This window comes from Xyrauchen texanus, chromosome 15 (assembly GCF_025860055.1).
Source record: "Xyrauchen texanus isolate HMW12.3.18 chromosome 15, RBS_HiC_50CHRs, whole genome shotgun sequence".
Lineage (NCBI taxonomy): Eukaryota > Metazoa > Chordata > Actinopteri > Cypriniformes > Catostomidae > Xyrauchen > Xyrauchen texanus.
In genome coordinates, this window is record NC_068290.1 from 26,557,702 (window position 1) to 26,576,081 (window position 18,380).

The 18,380-nt window shown below is 43.8% G+C and overlaps 2 protein-coding genes across 3 annotated transcripts in view; both read right to left on the minus strand.

The window, feature by feature from the left end:
• LOC127655690 (voltage-dependent calcium channel gamma-4 subunit-like) overlaps positions 1 to 1,382 on the minus strand; it is a 47,409-nt gene extending 46,027 nt beyond the window's left edge. Inside the window, exon 1 of the mRNA XM_052143627.1 lies at positions 1,146 to 1,382. The gene's annotated coding sequence lies outside the window, so the exon portion shown is untranslated. The remainder of the gene's footprint in view (positions 1 to 1,145) is intronic.
• A 2,502-nt stretch (positions 1,383 to 3,884) lies between these two features.
• Positions 3,885 to 18,380, minus strand: part of LOC127655693 (voltage-dependent calcium channel gamma-7 subunit-like) — a 31,934-nt gene continuing 17,438 nt past the window's right edge. For both annotated transcript variants that reach the window (XM_052143631.1, XM_052143632.1), the window contains exons 5-6: positions 6,193 to 6,338; positions 3,885 to 4,897 (exon numbers count right to left, since the gene is read on the minus strand). In XM_052143631.1, coding sequence (XP_051999591.1) covers positions 4,427 to 4,897; positions 6,193 to 6,338 — 617 coding nt within the window. In that variant the 3' untranslated portion in view covers positions 3,885 to 4,426. The remainder of the gene's footprint in view (positions 4,898 to 6,192; positions 6,339 to 18,380) is intronic.

The following is an 18,380-nucleotide window of genomic DNA, read 5'->3' on the forward strand; positions in this document are numbered from 1 at the left end:
AACTGCTGATCTCCTGGGATTTTCACGCACAACAGTCTCTAGATTTTACTCAGAATATCGCCAAAAACAAAAAACACCCAGTGAGCGGCAGTTCTGTGGACAGAAATGCCTTGTTGATGAGAGAGTTCAACGGAGAATGGCAAGACTGGTTTGAGTTGACAGAAAGGCTATGGTAACTCAGATAACCACTCTGTACAATTATAGTGAGCAGAACAGCATCTCAGAATGCACAACACGTCAAAACTTGAGGCGGATGGGCTACAACAGCAGAAGACCACATCGGACACATTATTAGGACCATAGTGTTCCTTATAAAGTGCTCAGTGAGTGTATTTAAATAAATATTTCATATATTGTGTCATTCTGTCACAGTTGACAGGTGTGTCCAGGGAATCAGGGACATGATGTCATGTGGGCCTTTACCAGTCTGACAGGAGCTTTTTTCCCACTTGGAAATTGCCTAATTCTGAAACAGAGGCCTCTTGACAGCAAAGACCATGTTTCTCTTAAAGTCACATGATGTGACTGAAATGCGTGGATCAAACATACACGAGCAGTATTGTGAAAAAGGCCCCTGCTCGTGATCAGTGCGATTAGATAAATGGTCGTGGTGAAGTGTGGGAGTTGACAGGGGAAGGCTGGGTGCTGATGCGAGCCGCAGTGCATTCATTAAATGAGGCGAACTGTATGAGAGCGCGAGCCCTGCACGAGACCGAAAATGGACGCCTGGTGAGAGCGCGTCTCTGTGAAGAAAAAAACCCCGGTTCATTCTCGCTTTATAAAGCTAAATGCGTAATGTGTCCAACAACAGAGAAAAAGAGCATCAACAGACTTGTTATAGAAGTGTATCAGTGTTGCTCGTGTGTCAGAGCTCCAGCTATGGAGGAGAGTTCTGCCTGCACATGCATAATGAATTCGCAGATGCAGACTGAACGCTGATTTCGTTCGTTTTGATTCAACAAATTCATACATGCGATGAAATTTGGGGGGAGAAAATCGACAGCCGAGCTTGCAATTTGCCATCGATTGATTCCGCTCGTTACATTCCACATGGACACACACGCGAAGGAAAAACATTCTAATAGGCTACCCCGAAAATCTCAACCACACAAACAGACTGTAGAAAATCTGAGAGGATCTCTTACCAGTTTAGTTTGTCTCCGATTTGAAGACCGTCGCACTCCCAAAGAAGAAAACGAGGAGAGGTAATTGCATAAGGAGAAATTGACTATAAACGAGTTACTAAGTAAATAAATACCGGGTACGTGGAGCGGCTCGGGGGAGTTATGCTTTTTTAAAGGTCAAATATTAGAAAACAAGTCACAAATGTGAATATATTTTAAGACAGATAGCGCACACGTCACTCGAGCGCGTGTAGCCAATGCGTGTGCGCGCGACTGCGTCTCCCCCGCCCGCGCCTCAAACATTCACTGACTCTAACCGTCCTTTTCCTTACCCCTGTGTGTGTGTGTGAGAGAGAGAGAGAGAGAGAGAGAGAGAGAGAGAGAGAGAGAGAGAGAGAGAGAGAGAGAGAGAGAGAGAGAGAGAGAGAGACGTAAGCAACTTGTCGCATACCAAATCAATACAGGCGAGAGGAAATATTCGCGCCATTGTGCGTTTAAATATAATCTTTCTCCCAGAAAGCTGTTACACACAAACACGAGCTCATGGGACGTCATTCACAATTTGCGCACTGGAGCACGCACGTGTGTATGTGGTTTACGAGGACATTTTCTTTATGTTTCAAACTGGCAATTACAAGGGTATTATGATATAAATGTGGTTTATGAGGATATTTCTCGTTTCCCCATAATTCAAATCGCTTAAAAACACACTAAACAATGTATTTTGGAAAATGTAAAACTGCTGAAAGTTTTTTGTGAGGTTTAGGTTTAGGGGTAGGGTGAGGGGAATAATCTATTGTTTGTACAGTATAGAAATCATTATGTCCATGGAGAGTCCTCATAAGGATAGCTGCACCAACATCTGTGTGTGTGTGTGGTGTGTGTGTGTGTGTGTGTGTGTGTGTGTGTGTGAGCGTGTATTTATCACTTTGTGGGGACCAAATGTCCCCATAAGGATAGTAAAACCCGAAATTTTTGACCTTGTGGGGACATTTTGTCGGTCCCCATGAGGAAAACAGCTTATAAATCATACTAAATTATGTTTTTTGAAAATGTAAAAATGCAGAAAGTTTTCTGTGAGGGTTAGGTTTAGGGGTAGGGTTAGGTTTAGGGGATAGAATATAAAGTTTGTACAGTATAAAAACCATTATGTCTATGGAAAGTCCCCATAAAACATGGAAACACAACATGTGTGTGTGTGTGTGTGTGTGTGTGTGTGTGTGTGTGTGTGTGTGTGTGTGTGTGTGTGTGTGTGTGTGTGATTAACAACAAATATCGTCATATTACCGTTAGCGCAGGATATGTTAGAAACTGGCATATTGGAGATGACGTTAGTACCGCACTGCTAATGAAATGCAATGTTATCCAGCCTGAGAAAGAGCACTGGAGTTCCGCAGAGGGAGAGAGAGAGGGGGAAAAGAGAGATAGACACAGAAGGGGGGCGACAGATGCGTCAAATTTGGCTTAGAGCGCGTGAATGTCTCTTTCTACCGCTTTCCGTCGTTTTAAAGATCAATAAAGACTTAGCGTGTGTTTTCAGCACTCCATGGACTTGGGTAAAATAAGCTGAGGTCGAGTACTGAGTAAGCGTGTTGTTGGGTAATCATGTGAAAAAGACCAGTCCCAGTTTTGGACCGAGGGAGGGGTTTGAGAGGCTATTTTTTTCGACCTGTCATAATTTCGGCGCGAGAGATGATGCTTTGGGATCACGTGAGCGCGTTGCGTAAATGCCAAGACACGTTTCTCATTAAGACAAACAGTCAAATGACTTACACGTCTGCACATTAGTACAGTGAACTGCAACATTCAAAGATTTTTCTCGACCGATATATTCATGTTCATTTTCTCTCTGCATCTCTCTCACTCACACGCGCGCGGAGCTGGGAATGGCTAATGCTGGATGACAGCTCTTTCATGCAGTAATGTTGGTGAAAAGAGAGCTATATCCAGCTCTCTACTGACACGTGCAGCCCCTCATAAGCACACACTAACACACATATAGACGCACTGTATTAGTTGTTGCATTAATTCGAAGCAGTACTAATACACATACATTGAGCAGAATGTCACAAAGCTTGAATTCCATTCCCTATGTCAAACATAAAGTGATCAATTGGACTGCACGCAGCCCTGGGGCAATGGAACGATGAACTGCAAAGCAGAACAGAGATGCACTTAACAGTCCCAGTGCAGAAAACACATACATAGCTATGCACACAAACCCACGCACACACACAAATATTCACATTGCTCTACCCTTTACAGTAAGATAAGTGCATATTGCAGTAAGGGGGGTCACAAGTGACTCCCATGACCCCCTTGCCATGAAACATTTGCACCCGACAGACTCTCACCAAAATATTCAAGTCTGAAGCATGATTTTGGTATTACATAGTCTACGTTGATGTCAAGCATCAGTTAATGCTTTCAGCACCACAGACAGCGCATCTTATACAGCCGCAGTTTCAATATAGTCTTTGAACCACTAGAGGGCTGTGTGAGCGCTGACAGTTTAAAATATGCTGTCTTGCAACTCGAATTAGACCTTGTGGAAGCTTTGAAGTGCGTAATTTCTTTGTAGGCCTACAATTTGTCATGCATTCAGAAAAGGCTGTATTACAAAATTAGAACTTTTAAATCATTTTAATTTCATTGCAACTTTACAACAAATTTCTTAACATCATACAGATAGGCCAAATTTACAGGCAAAAAAAAAAAAAAAAAAAAAAATAAAAAAAAAAATTATATATATATACCAGACGCAATATTTCTAAACTATTTAAAAAATGATCAGGCTTATGAATCTCTCTTATTCAAAATGCAAACAATATGCTCATAATTTCATATTTGTCCATACCATGTCCATACCATAAGTAATTCCTTCTTTAGCATTTGATAATAATATTAATACTAAAACTAACAATTCACAGATTCCATGATTAGAAATAATAACTTAAGTTTAAGAATATCTTATATTTAGAAGGCAATAGTTACAGTTCTCTTTTGTGCTCTACATGTAAGCAGAAATCAATCATCAGTTGTGGTGTGCGAGATTGTCAAAGTGTTTAGTATTGTGCAATAACTTTCATTAGATACAGTACATGTGCTGTTTAATATGCTACAATTTCACAACAACATTCAATCTTAAAGAGAGGCCTCTTGTTCCAAACATGATTTTTATTCTTCCTTTTTGCATAAAAAACTATACTATTACTTCAAACTCTCTCTTTGTTGCTGTTTATGCATTACTTCAGTTAAAAAAACAGAACTTGATCTCTTTGAACTTTCTCTTCTCCCTGTCTTTAGCATGGAGAGGCACTCATGCGCATGTGTGTGTGATAATGTGGGGGTGGCACTGCAGCGGGTGACGTGGACAGAGGCAGGTTCTGGGATGCTGCAGCTGTTCCAGGTGCCCCAGGGTGGAGAGGATGGTTGTGGTGGAATGAAGCAGGAGAACCTGGCAATGACAGCTGGTAACCAGCTCCAGAGTTGGGCCTAGAAGCAGTGGGGATTCTCGGAGATGATGTGCTCTGCTGGACACTGGACTTTGGTGGGGGCTGGGGGTTCTGAGTGAGCTGGATGGAAATGTCACTAGAGATTTCAGAGGCACTCCGTACTCGCTGGGGGGGAGGCCAGGTCTCTGGGTGCAGGTACTGGCCGCTGTAGTCACTGACCTCAGAAAGGCGGGGACGATAGAGAGCTGGATGAGGCCGGTACATCTCTTCTTCTGCATAACGCTTCATAAAGAGATACACAGACATCACACCAGCACCCTGAGAGAGTAAGAGATGATGAATTAGGAAAAACATTAATATTTTACTGTATATATAGACAGACAGACAAACGGAAGGATGAATGGACAGACAGACAGATATATGGATGGACAGATGGACAGATAGATAGACAGACAGACAGACAGACAGACAGACAGACAGATAGATAGATAGATAGATTGATCAAGCTGGAGCTTTCATAGAATTCTGAGTTTCTAACTTGTAATTACTAGTTCTGCGAAAACATGAATGGTTTTTGCAAATCAGAATCTTGTCATGGTAATTCGGACATGACCAGAATGCACCATAAGCTAGTCAAAAATTGTTGTTGTAATACCAGCATTCAGTGCTGTGCATTCAGCATTTAAAACCACAACAAGAAACAAGCCATGCTGTTTCTTTTAGCAGGGAAGTCAATAACGCATTTGTGACTGGTTGTAAATAATATCAGTGTATGCAGAGACTGATAGAGACTGGTGTGGTTATGTGATTACACTCTTTAATGAATTAAGAAACACTTGAATAAATTAGGTGATTTTGCAGCAATGCATTTTATTTTCTCTCAAACTTACACACACTGACATATTAATGTTTCCTTAAGCGACCATGATAGTTAAAAGATTCTGCTGAATCAAGCAGAAAAAAAAAAAAAGAGTTAAATCTTGAACTTCAATTTTGCTTAATCCTCACTTCATGGGCGCACACAAAAAATGGCTGACAGACAGTCTGTAGCTCTGACTGCTCCATCATCTAAATTTGCTCTGGACTGCACAAGCTCTGGCTTTCATTATCACTACTCATTAGTATCTATATTTGTGTAACAAAAGCTAAAAGGCAGAATTGAAAAGTGTGTGAGGATGCATCTTGTGTATAAATAGAAATACTAATACACAAGGTGATGTTGATCTCCTTGGTACCATCTTTTCCTGTTGTGAACAATGAAAACTATGTGATTAACTGCCCTAAATACAGTATTAATGCCCAGAGTAACTAAAATGGACCCCTTCCTCATTCAAAATACATAAAGAGTGCTCTCAAAGCTTCCCTGCCATAGACTAAAGTGTTTGTCAGGGCAGGGTCATGTTAAAAGCATCTGCTTCAGTAGTATCAATGACATAATTACAGTACCATCATTTGTCAAGTCCCTCGGCCTAGATGCATGGCCATAGTCATATGTTCAAGTCATTCGAATTTTAACCTATGACTATATCTTGGCCATTCAAGGCCATAGAGTGTAAATTTACATGAAATACATTTTAAGACAGAAATTTAATTCTGAAACTTTGGTGTCTGACCTCTTTGAGTAGGAAGGAGCTGGCAGCAAACGCGAAGGACCAGCCATATCGGTAGCTGAAGAACTGCTCTGGCTCCCGCGGCCTGTTCATTACTTCATCATTGATACTGGAGATATACAACACCAACCCCACTACCAGACTAAGCCCTAGGAGAGAGACATTGAATAAATGATACAAAATTTGTGAAGAGAACTGAACACTCTAGTAATATCCTAAATAGTATACAGTAACAACATAAATAAACAATATAGATTACAGGCAGTTATGAAGCAACCAAGCACCCCAGTGACATGATATACACTCACCTAAAGGATTATTAGGAACACCATACTAATACTGTGTTTGACCCCCTTTCGCCTTCAGAACTGCCTTAATTCTACGTGGCATTGATTCAACAAGGTGCTGAAAGCATTCTTTAGAAATGTTGGCCCATATTGATAGGATAGCATCTTGCAGTTGATGGAGATTTGTGGGATGCACATCCAGGGCACGAAGCTCCCGTTCCACCACATCCCAAAGATGCTCTATTGGGTTGAGATCTGGTGACTGTGGGGGCCATTTTAGTACAGTGAACTCATTGTCATGTTCAAGAAACCAATTTGAAATGATTCGAGCTTTGTGACATGGTGCATTATCCTGCTGGAAGTAGCCATCAGAGGATGGGTACATGGTGGCTATTAAGGGATGGACATGGTCAGAAACAATACTCAGGTAGGCCGTGGCATTTAAACGATGCCCAATTGGCACTAAGGGGCCTAAAGTGTGCCAAGAAAACATCCCCCACACCATTACACCACCAGCCTGCACAGTGGTAACAAGGCATGATGGATCCATGTTTTCATTCTGTTTACGCCAAATTCTGACTCTACCATCTGAATGTCTCAACAGAAATCGAGACTCATCAGACCAGGCAACATTTTTCCAGTCTTCAACTGTCCAATTTTGGTGAGCTCTTGCAAATTGTAGCCTCTTTTTCCTATTTGTAGTGGAGATGAGTGGTACCCTTTGGGGTCTTCTGCTGTTGTAGCCCATCTGCCTCAAGGTTGTGTGTGTTGTGGCTTCACAAATGCTTTGCTGCATACCTCGGTTGTAACGAGTGGTTATTTCAGGCAAAGTTGCTCTTCTATCAGCTTGAATCAGTCGGCCCATTCTCCTCTGACCTCTAGCATCAACAAGGCATTTTTCGCCCACAGGACTGCCGCATACTGGATGTTTTTCCCTTTTCACACCATTCTTTGTAAACCCTAGAAATGGTTGTGCGTGAAAATCCCAGTAACTGAGCAGATTGTGAAATACTCAGACCGGCTCGTCTGGCAACAACAACCATGCCACGCTCAAAATTGCTTAAATCACCTTTCTTTCCCATTCTGACATTCAGTTTGGAGTTCAGGAGATTGTCTTGACCAGGACCACACCCTTAAATGCACTGAAGCAACTGCCATGTGATTGGTTGATTAGATAATTGCATTAATGAGAAATTGAACAGGTGTTCCTAATAATCCTTTAGGTGAGTGTATATATATGTTTATCTTTCCAGCCAACCCTGCTGTTGAACACAACATCACTGTGCAGCTGTGTCCAACTACAGTGTCGCCTTCCAAAACGGTCAGAAATCTAGGGGTAACCATTGATGACGAGCTAAATTTACACCACTCTTTGTCTCTCTCCACTGGCTGCTGGTTCATGCATGTATTAAATTCAAAGCCCTGATGCTGGCATACAAAACAGTCACTGGGTCTTCTCCAGCATACCTGCAGAGCTACGTTCCAACCAGAAGCCTGCGGTCGGCTAAGGAACGTCGCCTTGTCGAACCAAAACAAAGAGGCACCAAAACACTTTACTGGACTTTCAGTTTCATCATACCATGTTGGTGGAATGACCTCCCCAACTCAATCCATGAAGCTGACTCACTCTCTATCTTCAAAAAACAGCTAAAAACACATCTTTTCCAAAAGCACTTAACCAGTCACTAAAAAATATAAAATACAATTTACAATTCTTGTTGCACTTAAATGTTTTGTATACTATTCTGATGATAGTGAAACTTTTCATATCACTGTCTCCTTAAGATGACTGGCTTATGTTTTTCCTCTGTTGTAAGTCGCTTTGGATAAAAGCATCTGACAAATGAATAAATGTAAATGTAAATCTGTGTTGAGGTAAAACAAAGACATGGAAGTACACATACTTCAGGTCTACCAATCTTGATGCTGGACGCTCGCTAAAATTAGTTTTTGCGTCAGCATCTTGAACCGGGAGTCTGTGAAAAGCCAGGTTCAGAACTCGCAGGTCCAGGATTGGCCGCAATTGGGTACAGCGTGTTTGATGAAGTAGGGGCTGTAAAACTCCTTCTTCATCTCGGCTGGAGGAACAGGCTATCGTGTCCTTCTGCAGAAGGTAGAAAAACTCTGCGTGCAAGGCAGCGGTGTTCTGGCCTTTGACTGAAGTGAAGAGGATGCCGTTGAACCTGGGCGGATGCCTGGCGAAGCGAATCACATAGCCGAGTCGGACGATCCTGATCAGTCACTGCAACTGGTTGGGTAGCACGAGCCACAACGGAACACGTACGCATCGCATTGGCTGTACCAGCGGGTGGGGCCTCGTGATGGGGTGGAGCCTGAGGTGCCACTTGTGGCCATGCCGAGTCCAGGGACATCAAAGCACTTTCTGGCTCCTTGTGCCCACCCCTGGAGAGGTCTGGGACAGGGGAGGAGGAAAATATTCCTCGCGACCCATGGAGACCATCACATCGGGGTGGATTTGTGCCACAGTTGAGCATGCAGGGGTGGGGGCCTGCTTCCGGGGCGCCGTACCTTTCAAAAGGAAACGTTGCCCAGTGGTCATGATAACGATGGCCATGGACACTGAATATATGGCCTAGGAGGTGAGGACCCTGCCCTTTTCTTGAGAATGTGGTTACTGCAGCCCACTGGGCGTGCGGCGAAATCAAAATAAAAGGAAAACAAGGATTCTCCACTTGGCCCTCCACTGGGTGAAGGATTGGTCTGCTTACCAGCTCCCAAAACGCAGATTCCTGACTTCCTGGGCTGCCCGTCTCAGGGGTGCTTTGAAGCCTTTCTCAGTTCTTGGCGGCCGGCCGTGAGATGGGAGGCATCTGTTTCCAGCGGGCGGCCCCACGCTTAGGCCGGCCCACTGGGGCCATGACCAACATTGCCCGGAGGGCGAGATTGGTTGCTGAGCGCAGCTCCTGCGTCAATCCCAGGTCAGGACTACCCTCTTGCAGTACTTAAAGTGCCTTGGCTTGGGGCACCTGCAGGAGAGCCATGGCATGCAGGACGGTGGCGGCTTGTCCAGCAGCACTGTAGGCCTTAGCTGCCAATGACGACGTAAGCTTACAGGCCCTGGATGGGAGCCTCGGACGACCTGATCCACCCAAGTAATCGCGAGTACCCCCTGGCCGCCCCACCGTCGAGAGTAGTGAGAGCAGAGGAGCCCGCGAACCGGGTACAGGCAGTAAAAGGTGCTATCTTTCTATCTCTCTATCTCTCTATCTATCTATCTATCTATCTATCTATCTATCTATCTATCTATCTATCTATCTATCTATCTGTCTGTCTGTCTGTCTGTCTGTCTAGCTTTCTATCTATCTGTTTTTGACATATGTATAGGCTATTTATCTTTAGATGTGAATGTGGAAAGTCTCTTTAAAGGCGCAGTCACATTTACCTTTGCACTGTGAAATTCCCTGGGCGAAATACAGTCATCTCTATGGGAATCCGCATAATTGTGAATTTCGAGCGATGGACTTCAAGAGGTGAAATATGTCCCCTCGCGAATTTCGCATGGAGTCAAAATTTGGTGACCTTTAACAGGTGAATTTGCTACGTTGAACAACAGGAATTTGCTTTGTTTGGCAGAGACATCTGTGTGGGCGGTGCTTCGTTTACAATTACACTGAATATTCACAATGGACAAGAATATAATTTTAGAGGCAAGCTTATTTTTACCTTCACTTTCACAGGGTATAAAGTGCAGCATTAAAAATATGATGCTTGATTATAGATATTACGGTTTTATCTTCTGTTAATGCCTGATCTTCTGTAAAGCAGCTTCAAAAAGATTTGTGTTATGAAAGGTGCTATACAAATAAAAATGACTTGACTTGCTTGGCAATCAGCTTTTTGCTGGTTTCACAAGTGCTCAACATCTGCCAACGCCTTCTTCGCCCTCAAAATTTCAAGTGTATCTGTCTGTATCCCGCAAGACAACAAGGAACACCCACTTCAACAGATGCCCACTACAAGGAATGGCCCCTTTGATCATAAAGTGATTCTATTAGCTAAAAGAATACAAATAAAGTTTTTCTGAACCCAAACGAAAAATTATTTTTAGAAACAAAACAATACTTATATACTTTTTAATTACAAATATTCACTCCCGTACATCTCTGTGACATGCGCTCATGAGAGGGATGACGTAAGCTTGTTGGTAAGGTCATGCTTCATGTGGAGGAGGAGGCAGGAAGTGCATAATTTTTTACAGCTCCAATCTACTTAAACTGGGAAACCCAAAATCTCACTGTTGGCTAAGCTTACATTACATTAATATAATTCAAATCAGCAATAATGTTTGACCATAATCATAAATTTAGCTTCTTTAGCTCAAATCACAAATCAGAAACTTTTCAGGCTGATCAAGTTAATATGCCTGTATGTTCTAGAGTGAACAAGAAAGCAATGCCTCTATCAAAAAGGGGATTCTTTGTTTTAACTGAAACGTGGGACTTACAAGTTACAGGCAGTAGTATGTGGTGAAGTGTGCATCAGAGTGAGCTCGGCACAGCAGCCGCAAAGGGGTTGCTCGTGAAGACCCTTTGGAATTGTTAAATGACAAATAGGACACCCTCTGGACTACAATGAAATGTGCAAGCAACAGCCATTGCAAGTCCACAAGGCTTCAATTATACCTCCAGTTTGACAGGGCCTATGAGTAACAAAAATAATATAAAGAAAAAATAGAAATACTGAAAGAATCTCCTAAAGTAAAAAGTAGAATGCCTCTTAACAATGAGAGGATTGCCAAACAGCATAAAAAGTGACAGCACAGCACATACATAATGTACTCACATTATTCACTCTATTTATAAGGACATCTTAGCACAGACTTCCTGCCTGGCCCCTGAGGATTTACCGCCACCTTCGAGCCATCTTAACAGTTTCACTGTACACACTCCAGGGCCCGGCCACTAATGAGAGGACATCAGCTCGATCTAAATATATTGCCTGGCCTATTGGATTAAATAATTAAGAGCCTATGATTGGAACATTATTACAGTGATTAATATGTTTCAGCTGGCAACAATTATTTTAAACCTAACTGATGCTGTGTGTAGCTTCTCATTTCTTAACAACCATGCTTGAAGACGCATCTTGGATGTGGAAAAGATGTTACTGTGTTTCAGAAGGGGCAAAGTATTGGCCTGCATCAAGCAAAGAAAACAACTAAGGAGATTGCTGAAATCACTGCAACTGGGTTAAGAAATGTCCATGGACAATGGATAGTGGTGAGCTGTCAGCTTCGTGGAAGAAATGTGTTCGGAAACAAATCTTGAATGATTGTGATCGGAGATCACTAAAATGCTTGGTGAAGTCACATTGTGAACAACTGACAGTAGAACTCATGGCTATGTTTAATTGTGAAAGTAAGAGCCTTTCCACACGCACAATGCAACAAGAATTTATAGGACTGGGACTTCACAGCTGTGTGGTGTGTGTCAGGGTAAGAAAGGAACCACATGAAGCGATGCACCCGTCATGCATAGTGCCCACTTTACAAGACTCTGGAGGCAGTGTTATGATCTGGGTTTGCTTCAATTGGTCAGGTCTAGGGTCAGCAACATTATGCAGCAATAAAATTAAGTCAGCTGACTACCTGAATGTACTGAATGGCCAGGTTATCCATCAATGGATTTTTTTTCTTCCCTGACGGCATGGGCATATTCCAGGATGACAATGCCAAGATTCATCGGCTCAAATTGTGAAAGAGTGGTTCAGGGGGGCTTGAGGAATCATTTGAACACATGAATTGGCCACCACAGAGTCCTGACCTTAACCCCATTGAAAGTCTTTGGGATGTGCTGGAGAAGATTTACGGAGTGGTTCAACTCTCCCGTCATCAATACAAGATCTTGGCCAAAAATGTGTGCAACTCTGGAAGGAAATAAATATTGTGGCACTGCATAAGATTGTCGAAACAAGGCCAAGATGATAATCAAATCAAAATGTGGTCCAACAAATATTAGCATGTGCGTCTTTTTTGTTTTGGCCAGGCAGTGTAAATTAGAGTCTGCCCCCTCACACTCTCCTCACTGTAGGCAATGGTATGAGGAGTGTGCTGGAGAGATGGATTGAGGACAGAGGGACATAAATTGAGGGACAGCTAAGAAAAGCAGAGGAATGTGGAGCAGAGGAAGGTGTAAACGGGTAAACTGGGATTCCCCTTCTGTCACTCACTCAATGTTGTGTCGAATGTAGTGAAAAAGGGGTCTTTCTTGAGAGCCTCGCATACCTCTGGATTTGCGAAAAGGCCGTGCATCTGTCAGTCAGATTCTTTTTTAGGAGCCAAGCGGTTGTGCAGTAGCAAGCTGAGTCTCACTACTGCTCCACTCACCTCTAACCAGAGCATTGCTTTTGGATCTACGGTGCATTTCTTTAGATGTGAATGTGGAAAGTCTCTTTGAAGGCGCAGTCACATTTACCTTTGCACTGTGAAACTTCTCCAGTGCATTTCTCCCTCTCTGCACGCTGTACAGTCCACGCCCCTGGGCGCTTCGACAGCGCTTCTGTAAAAGAGTGTATATCTCTAAAAGAGAAGTATTTTCCTAAAAGTTTAATTTCACTCACAAAAAAGAGCAATACACAGCAGGCGTTGAACGTCCTTTTCAGGACACATCTTTTTAAAGATGCTCTTCCGCTTCTGTGTAGTTCCTGGATGCGGTCGATATCTCTCCAAATCTGACGGTCATAGACGCTGCCACGTGTGCCTGGGCAGCGATCATACCGAGGCAGCGTTTGTGGATGATGAGCTGACAAGGACGTGGAGGGCACCCTTTACTACCTGGAACCGAACTTCTCGCTCGTCTGCTCTCACAACCCTTGACGGTAGGGTGGCCCACGTGTACATGGAGGTCCCCCAGGTGGATAGAGCGGTTGCAATCCACCTGTGCCCTGAGAACGCCACCACCTGGTGGGATCGTTCAGTACTCCCCTCCAAGTCCTGTAGGATGACATCGTCGCTGATCTCGAAAGCCTCACTTCCTGGGTCATCTAGCCGGTGAGCGCCGTTGTCACGGCACCCTGGCACCAAAAAACCCCAGTCCCAATTCCCCGGACGCAGTTACTTCTTCTCCGGACCTGTGACTGCCCGAGGATGAGTTCCGAGGATGTCTTCACAGGACCTCCTCCTCAGTCTCTAATCCGCAACCATGTCTTGATCCACTCAGATAGCACCGCGACGGTATCGTACATAAATCGCCAAGGTGGCATGTGCTCTCGTCATGTCACAACTCGCCCACCATCTCCTCCTTTGGAGTCAGCAGCAATTCAGTTCTCTGCACGCCACCCATATCCTGGGCAACCTCAACACGGCAGCGGACACGCTGTCGTGACAGGTCTCACTCAGCGGAGAGTAGAGGCTCCACCCCCAGGTGGTCCAGATGATTTGGGACCTCTTTGCCTCCCAATTCCCACTGCCCGCTCTGTTACTCCCTAACAGAGGCCCCTCTGGGGACAGGCATGCTGGCACACAGCTGGCCCCGGGGGCTGCGCAAGTACGCATTTTCCCCATTGAGCCTTCTTGCACTGGTGCTGTGCAAGGTCACCTTTGTTGCTCCTTACTGGCCCACTCGGACTTGGTTCTCGGATCTCACGCTCCTTGCGACAGCACCTCCCTGGCAAATTCCCCTGAGGAAGGACCTTTCCAGAGACAGGGCACCCTCTGGCATCTGCGCCCAGACCTCTGGAACCTCCACGTCTGGCCCTTGGACGGGATGCGGAAGATCTGTGTGACCTACCACCGCTGGTTGTAGACATGATGAAACAAGACAGAGCTCCCTCTACCAGGCAGCTCTATGACCTAAAGTGGCACTTGTTCACAAATTGGTGTTCTTTCTGGTCCGAAGACCCGCAAAGATGTGCAGTGCTTTCATTCCCTCAAGAGAGGTTGAAAGCACTGCAGGTGTATGAAGGCGCTATTTTGGCCCACTACGACTCAGTGGATGGTAAGTCCTTGGGTAAGCAAGACCTTAGAGGCACCTGGAGACTGAATTCTCCCCAGCCAAGCCTGTTCCCCTCCTGGGATCTTTCAGTGGTACTCTCGGGCCTTCAGAGAACACCCTTCGAGCCACTTGACTCAGTAGAGCTCAAGATCCTCTCATTAAAGACGGCCCTCCTGATAGCGCTAGCTTCCATCTAGAGGGTTGGGGACCTGCAAGCGTTCTCTGTCAGCGACACTTGCCTGGAGTTCGGTCCAGCAGATACTCATGTCATCCTAAGACCATGACCGGGCTACGTGCCCAAGGTTCCTACAACCCCCTTCAGGGACCAGGTCGTGAACCTGCAAGTGCTGCCCCGGGAGGAGGCAGACCCAGCCTTTGTTGCTGTGTCCGGTACGTGCTTTGCGTATCTATTTGGACTGCACACAGAGTTTTAGATGTTCTGAGTAGCTCTTTGTCCTCTTTGGCGGATGGCGGAAAGGGAATGCTTTCTCCAAACAGAGATTAGCCCATTGGGTCGTCGACGCCATTTCCCTGGCCTACCAGACCCAGGCCGTACACGCCCCATTGCGGGTCCGAGCACACTAATCCTTGTGGGCACTGGCCAATGGCACCTCCCTAGCAGACATCTGCAGAGCAGCGGGCTGGGCAACACCCAATACCTTTGCGAGATTCTATAATCTCAGGGTTGAGTCGATCTCGTCCCTTGTTTTATCAGGTCTGAGCCGGTAGAACTAGGTAATGTGGAACAACTGACCGGGTGTACCACTAGCACTCAGCGCCTTTCCCCTCCAGGTTTTTTTAAACCGAACAGGTGCACACTTATCCCAGGAGATCCCACTAACTAGGCTCCCTGGATGACTCCTCCCTAGCCCTCTGGCCTGCGAATTCAGCGGAGTAATTTGCGACCAGACTCACTACGAGCTTCAAGTGCTCTGTACTGGGTTAGGGCTCCACAGGCCTAATTCCCTCTCCAGGCAACTCCCTGTGATGTATTTTCCGTGGTACAGCCCCCCTGTTGGCGGACCCGCGTCTCCCTTGGGTAGTCTCTTTGCCCCAGTCGCTGTGTTTGTAGAGCTCCTTCCTTACCAGGTAGGACCTACCACCGCGCCACTTCCACGTGCGGCTTGACAACCCATTTGATGTATTGGCCACATGTTACCTCCCACTAGCCTGGGCAGGATGTGGTCTCCGTAGAGTCTTTTCCCCCTGAAAGAATAGGAATGGAAAAGAACGCCTTCCCTGACACGTTTTGTAGCGTTAAGATAGCCCCATAGCGGCTCGGCGGCTTGCTCCCATGATAGTCATGTCGCTTGTTCCCCCCTCAGGGGTGCTGGGAACCTAAGAACTGTATATCACACTTTTCTGTGGCATTGGGGAGGGTTATGTGCTGCTGATACAGTTGCTTCTAGCACGCAGTAGCTTGCTTGCACCTGTGTCAGCAGATCACGTAACACAGTCTAGTGCATGGCATTTTTAAATGGGACCCCTTGTGTCACTACATTCGACACAATGTCGAGTGAGTGACAGAAGGGGAACGTCATGGTTACTTTTGTAACCTCTGTTCCCTGATGGAGGGAACAAGACGTTGTGTCCCCCTTGCCACGACACTAGACCTACCACTGTAAACGGCCAAACCTTACTCTCGGCTCCTCAGTGAAAAACCTGACTGATAGACACAGGTTGGCTTCCCTTTATACCCGTATGTCCAGGGGTGGGACATGCAAATTCTGTCTGCCAATTTCTAATTGGCCTTTTCTCAAATCCATAGGTACGCGAGGCTTTCAAGTAAGACCCCTTGTGTCACTACAATGTCTCGTTCCCTCCATCAGGGAACAGAGGTTACAACAGTAACCATGACAGATTCTGACGAAACCTGTCAAGAAAATGTCCTGATCCAGTTTTACTCCAAAATCGACAGAAACAAATTAGAAACAATGGGAATAGTAAAAGTAAAAAATCCAGACCCGTTGCAGTAATGAGAATTGGGGGTAAAATGCAGTGGCGTCTCAGGGTCATTATTTAGTGTGGGGCACAAACAATCACTTAACAATCAATTATTTGACCAATCTTTGAAACAAATAATTCCAAATTCTGTCACAGATGTGCTACTCATGTTACAATTTGTTACATCAGGGACTTTTAAGTTCTGTGAACTTGTACAAGTGTGTATGTGCTTTTATAGGCAAAGTTTAAAAACTCATTTTAACACAGCGGTTGATTGACAAGGGGCGTCAAATCATCATAAAAGCCTATCTACTGTCATTTATGTGCCATTATAATATATGCTACATCCTTCAATGCCCTAGTACTTTTTATAAAATGAGACTGACGATTTGTTTTTATACAGAACTTTGTTTGGGCAACCTCTGAACATGATGCCACACCAACATTCCTAATGATGTAATCTTAGCACAAAACACGACTAAGACGTACACATCCACATCAAAAAGCTCAAGTAATCATGACTCTAAACCACAAATAGGCAAATCGTCAAAGGGTAGGCATTTTGTCTCATTTATTTACGAAACTGATAAGCAAAACAAAACTAATAAAACGACAGACAGACAGACTTCCAATATTTATCTGTCATTGTGATCTAATACAAACCAATGAACCAACAACACAACACCTCAATTCAATGGCATACAAATAATTGAAATGATGAATGGTGCACTTTAACTAATCCAACCAGCAGCACATTAGAATACAATTTGCTTTTAAAACTTACCAATGAAGTTCACTACACAGATCTACTCTGCACTAGGGCTGGGAATCGATTCCAAAAAATATTTATTCCGAGGCGTTGGAAATCGAGAATCGACTCGAAACGTTGGAATCGATTCCAAAGCTGGAGTCGATTCCTTTCAGGGAAACCGGCTGATATTTTTAGACTGTGTTTATTTCCTCGACCACTGAACTTCTACGCATTTCAGAAGAAGAATACAAAATAATTATGAAATGGCTGCATCTTAAGGATCATCAACCTGACTCTTTTGTAGTCTGTCAGGATCTGTAAATCCACTGCATTTGTTCAGCTGTATTGGCAATCTCACAAGTCCTTCAGCATATCTGCTTTCCAGACCTGTATTGTTTGCTGGTATTTTTTTACTTTATATTAAAATCAAGTAACATTCCAAATTGGTGACAGTAAATTTGCAAACAATAACAACTTAAATAAAAAGTTAGCTTCCCAGTTCACATCAATAAATCAATATGTTAAAGTTTAAATGATCAATGTGGTGCACTTATAAAAGTGAGAATGTAATGCTTCTCTACTCATTCTGGACATTTTTAGTGTTTTAAAATCTTTTACACATATATTATTTTAATATATACAATTTTACAATTAAAATTATTTTATGACATCAAATTCAAATAATGTTTTTTTAAATACCAGCAGTGTTGACAAGTTTTTATTTTTAATTAATACCAGAGTAAAATAACAAACTGTGGTGATATATTAAATAATTGATAATGACAATAAAAAGATGTCAGAACTACACCATTATGATGGTAAAAGGCATGTTTCCCCATGGACTGCCGAAAGTAACTGTTGTCTGATGAAATAATTTTTCCCAAGCAACATATGCTGTACATCACAACTAATTTATTTTATCATGTCATTGTAGATGTTTTTCCAGTGACAGATTTTTAAAAAAATTTTTAAGGGCGAATATTTTTTGCTATATGCTGCCATTGATGATTGATCAGTCACACAACAAATGTTTCCAGAACCGAGCGCTCATGAGCAAAGATGGCAGCCTCAATGTTGCATACTTCTTAAGCTTCATGTGCCAGTCAAGCAACTGCCATTGAGCTGAATAGAAAATGTAAACAGTTAGTTCTCTCCAGGTATATGAGCATTCATTGGTTTGGATAGAGAATAAAGACAAGTCTGTGAGAAGCACAAGAGGTCACAAACAAAAACATAACATTCCTGCAAACATCAGTT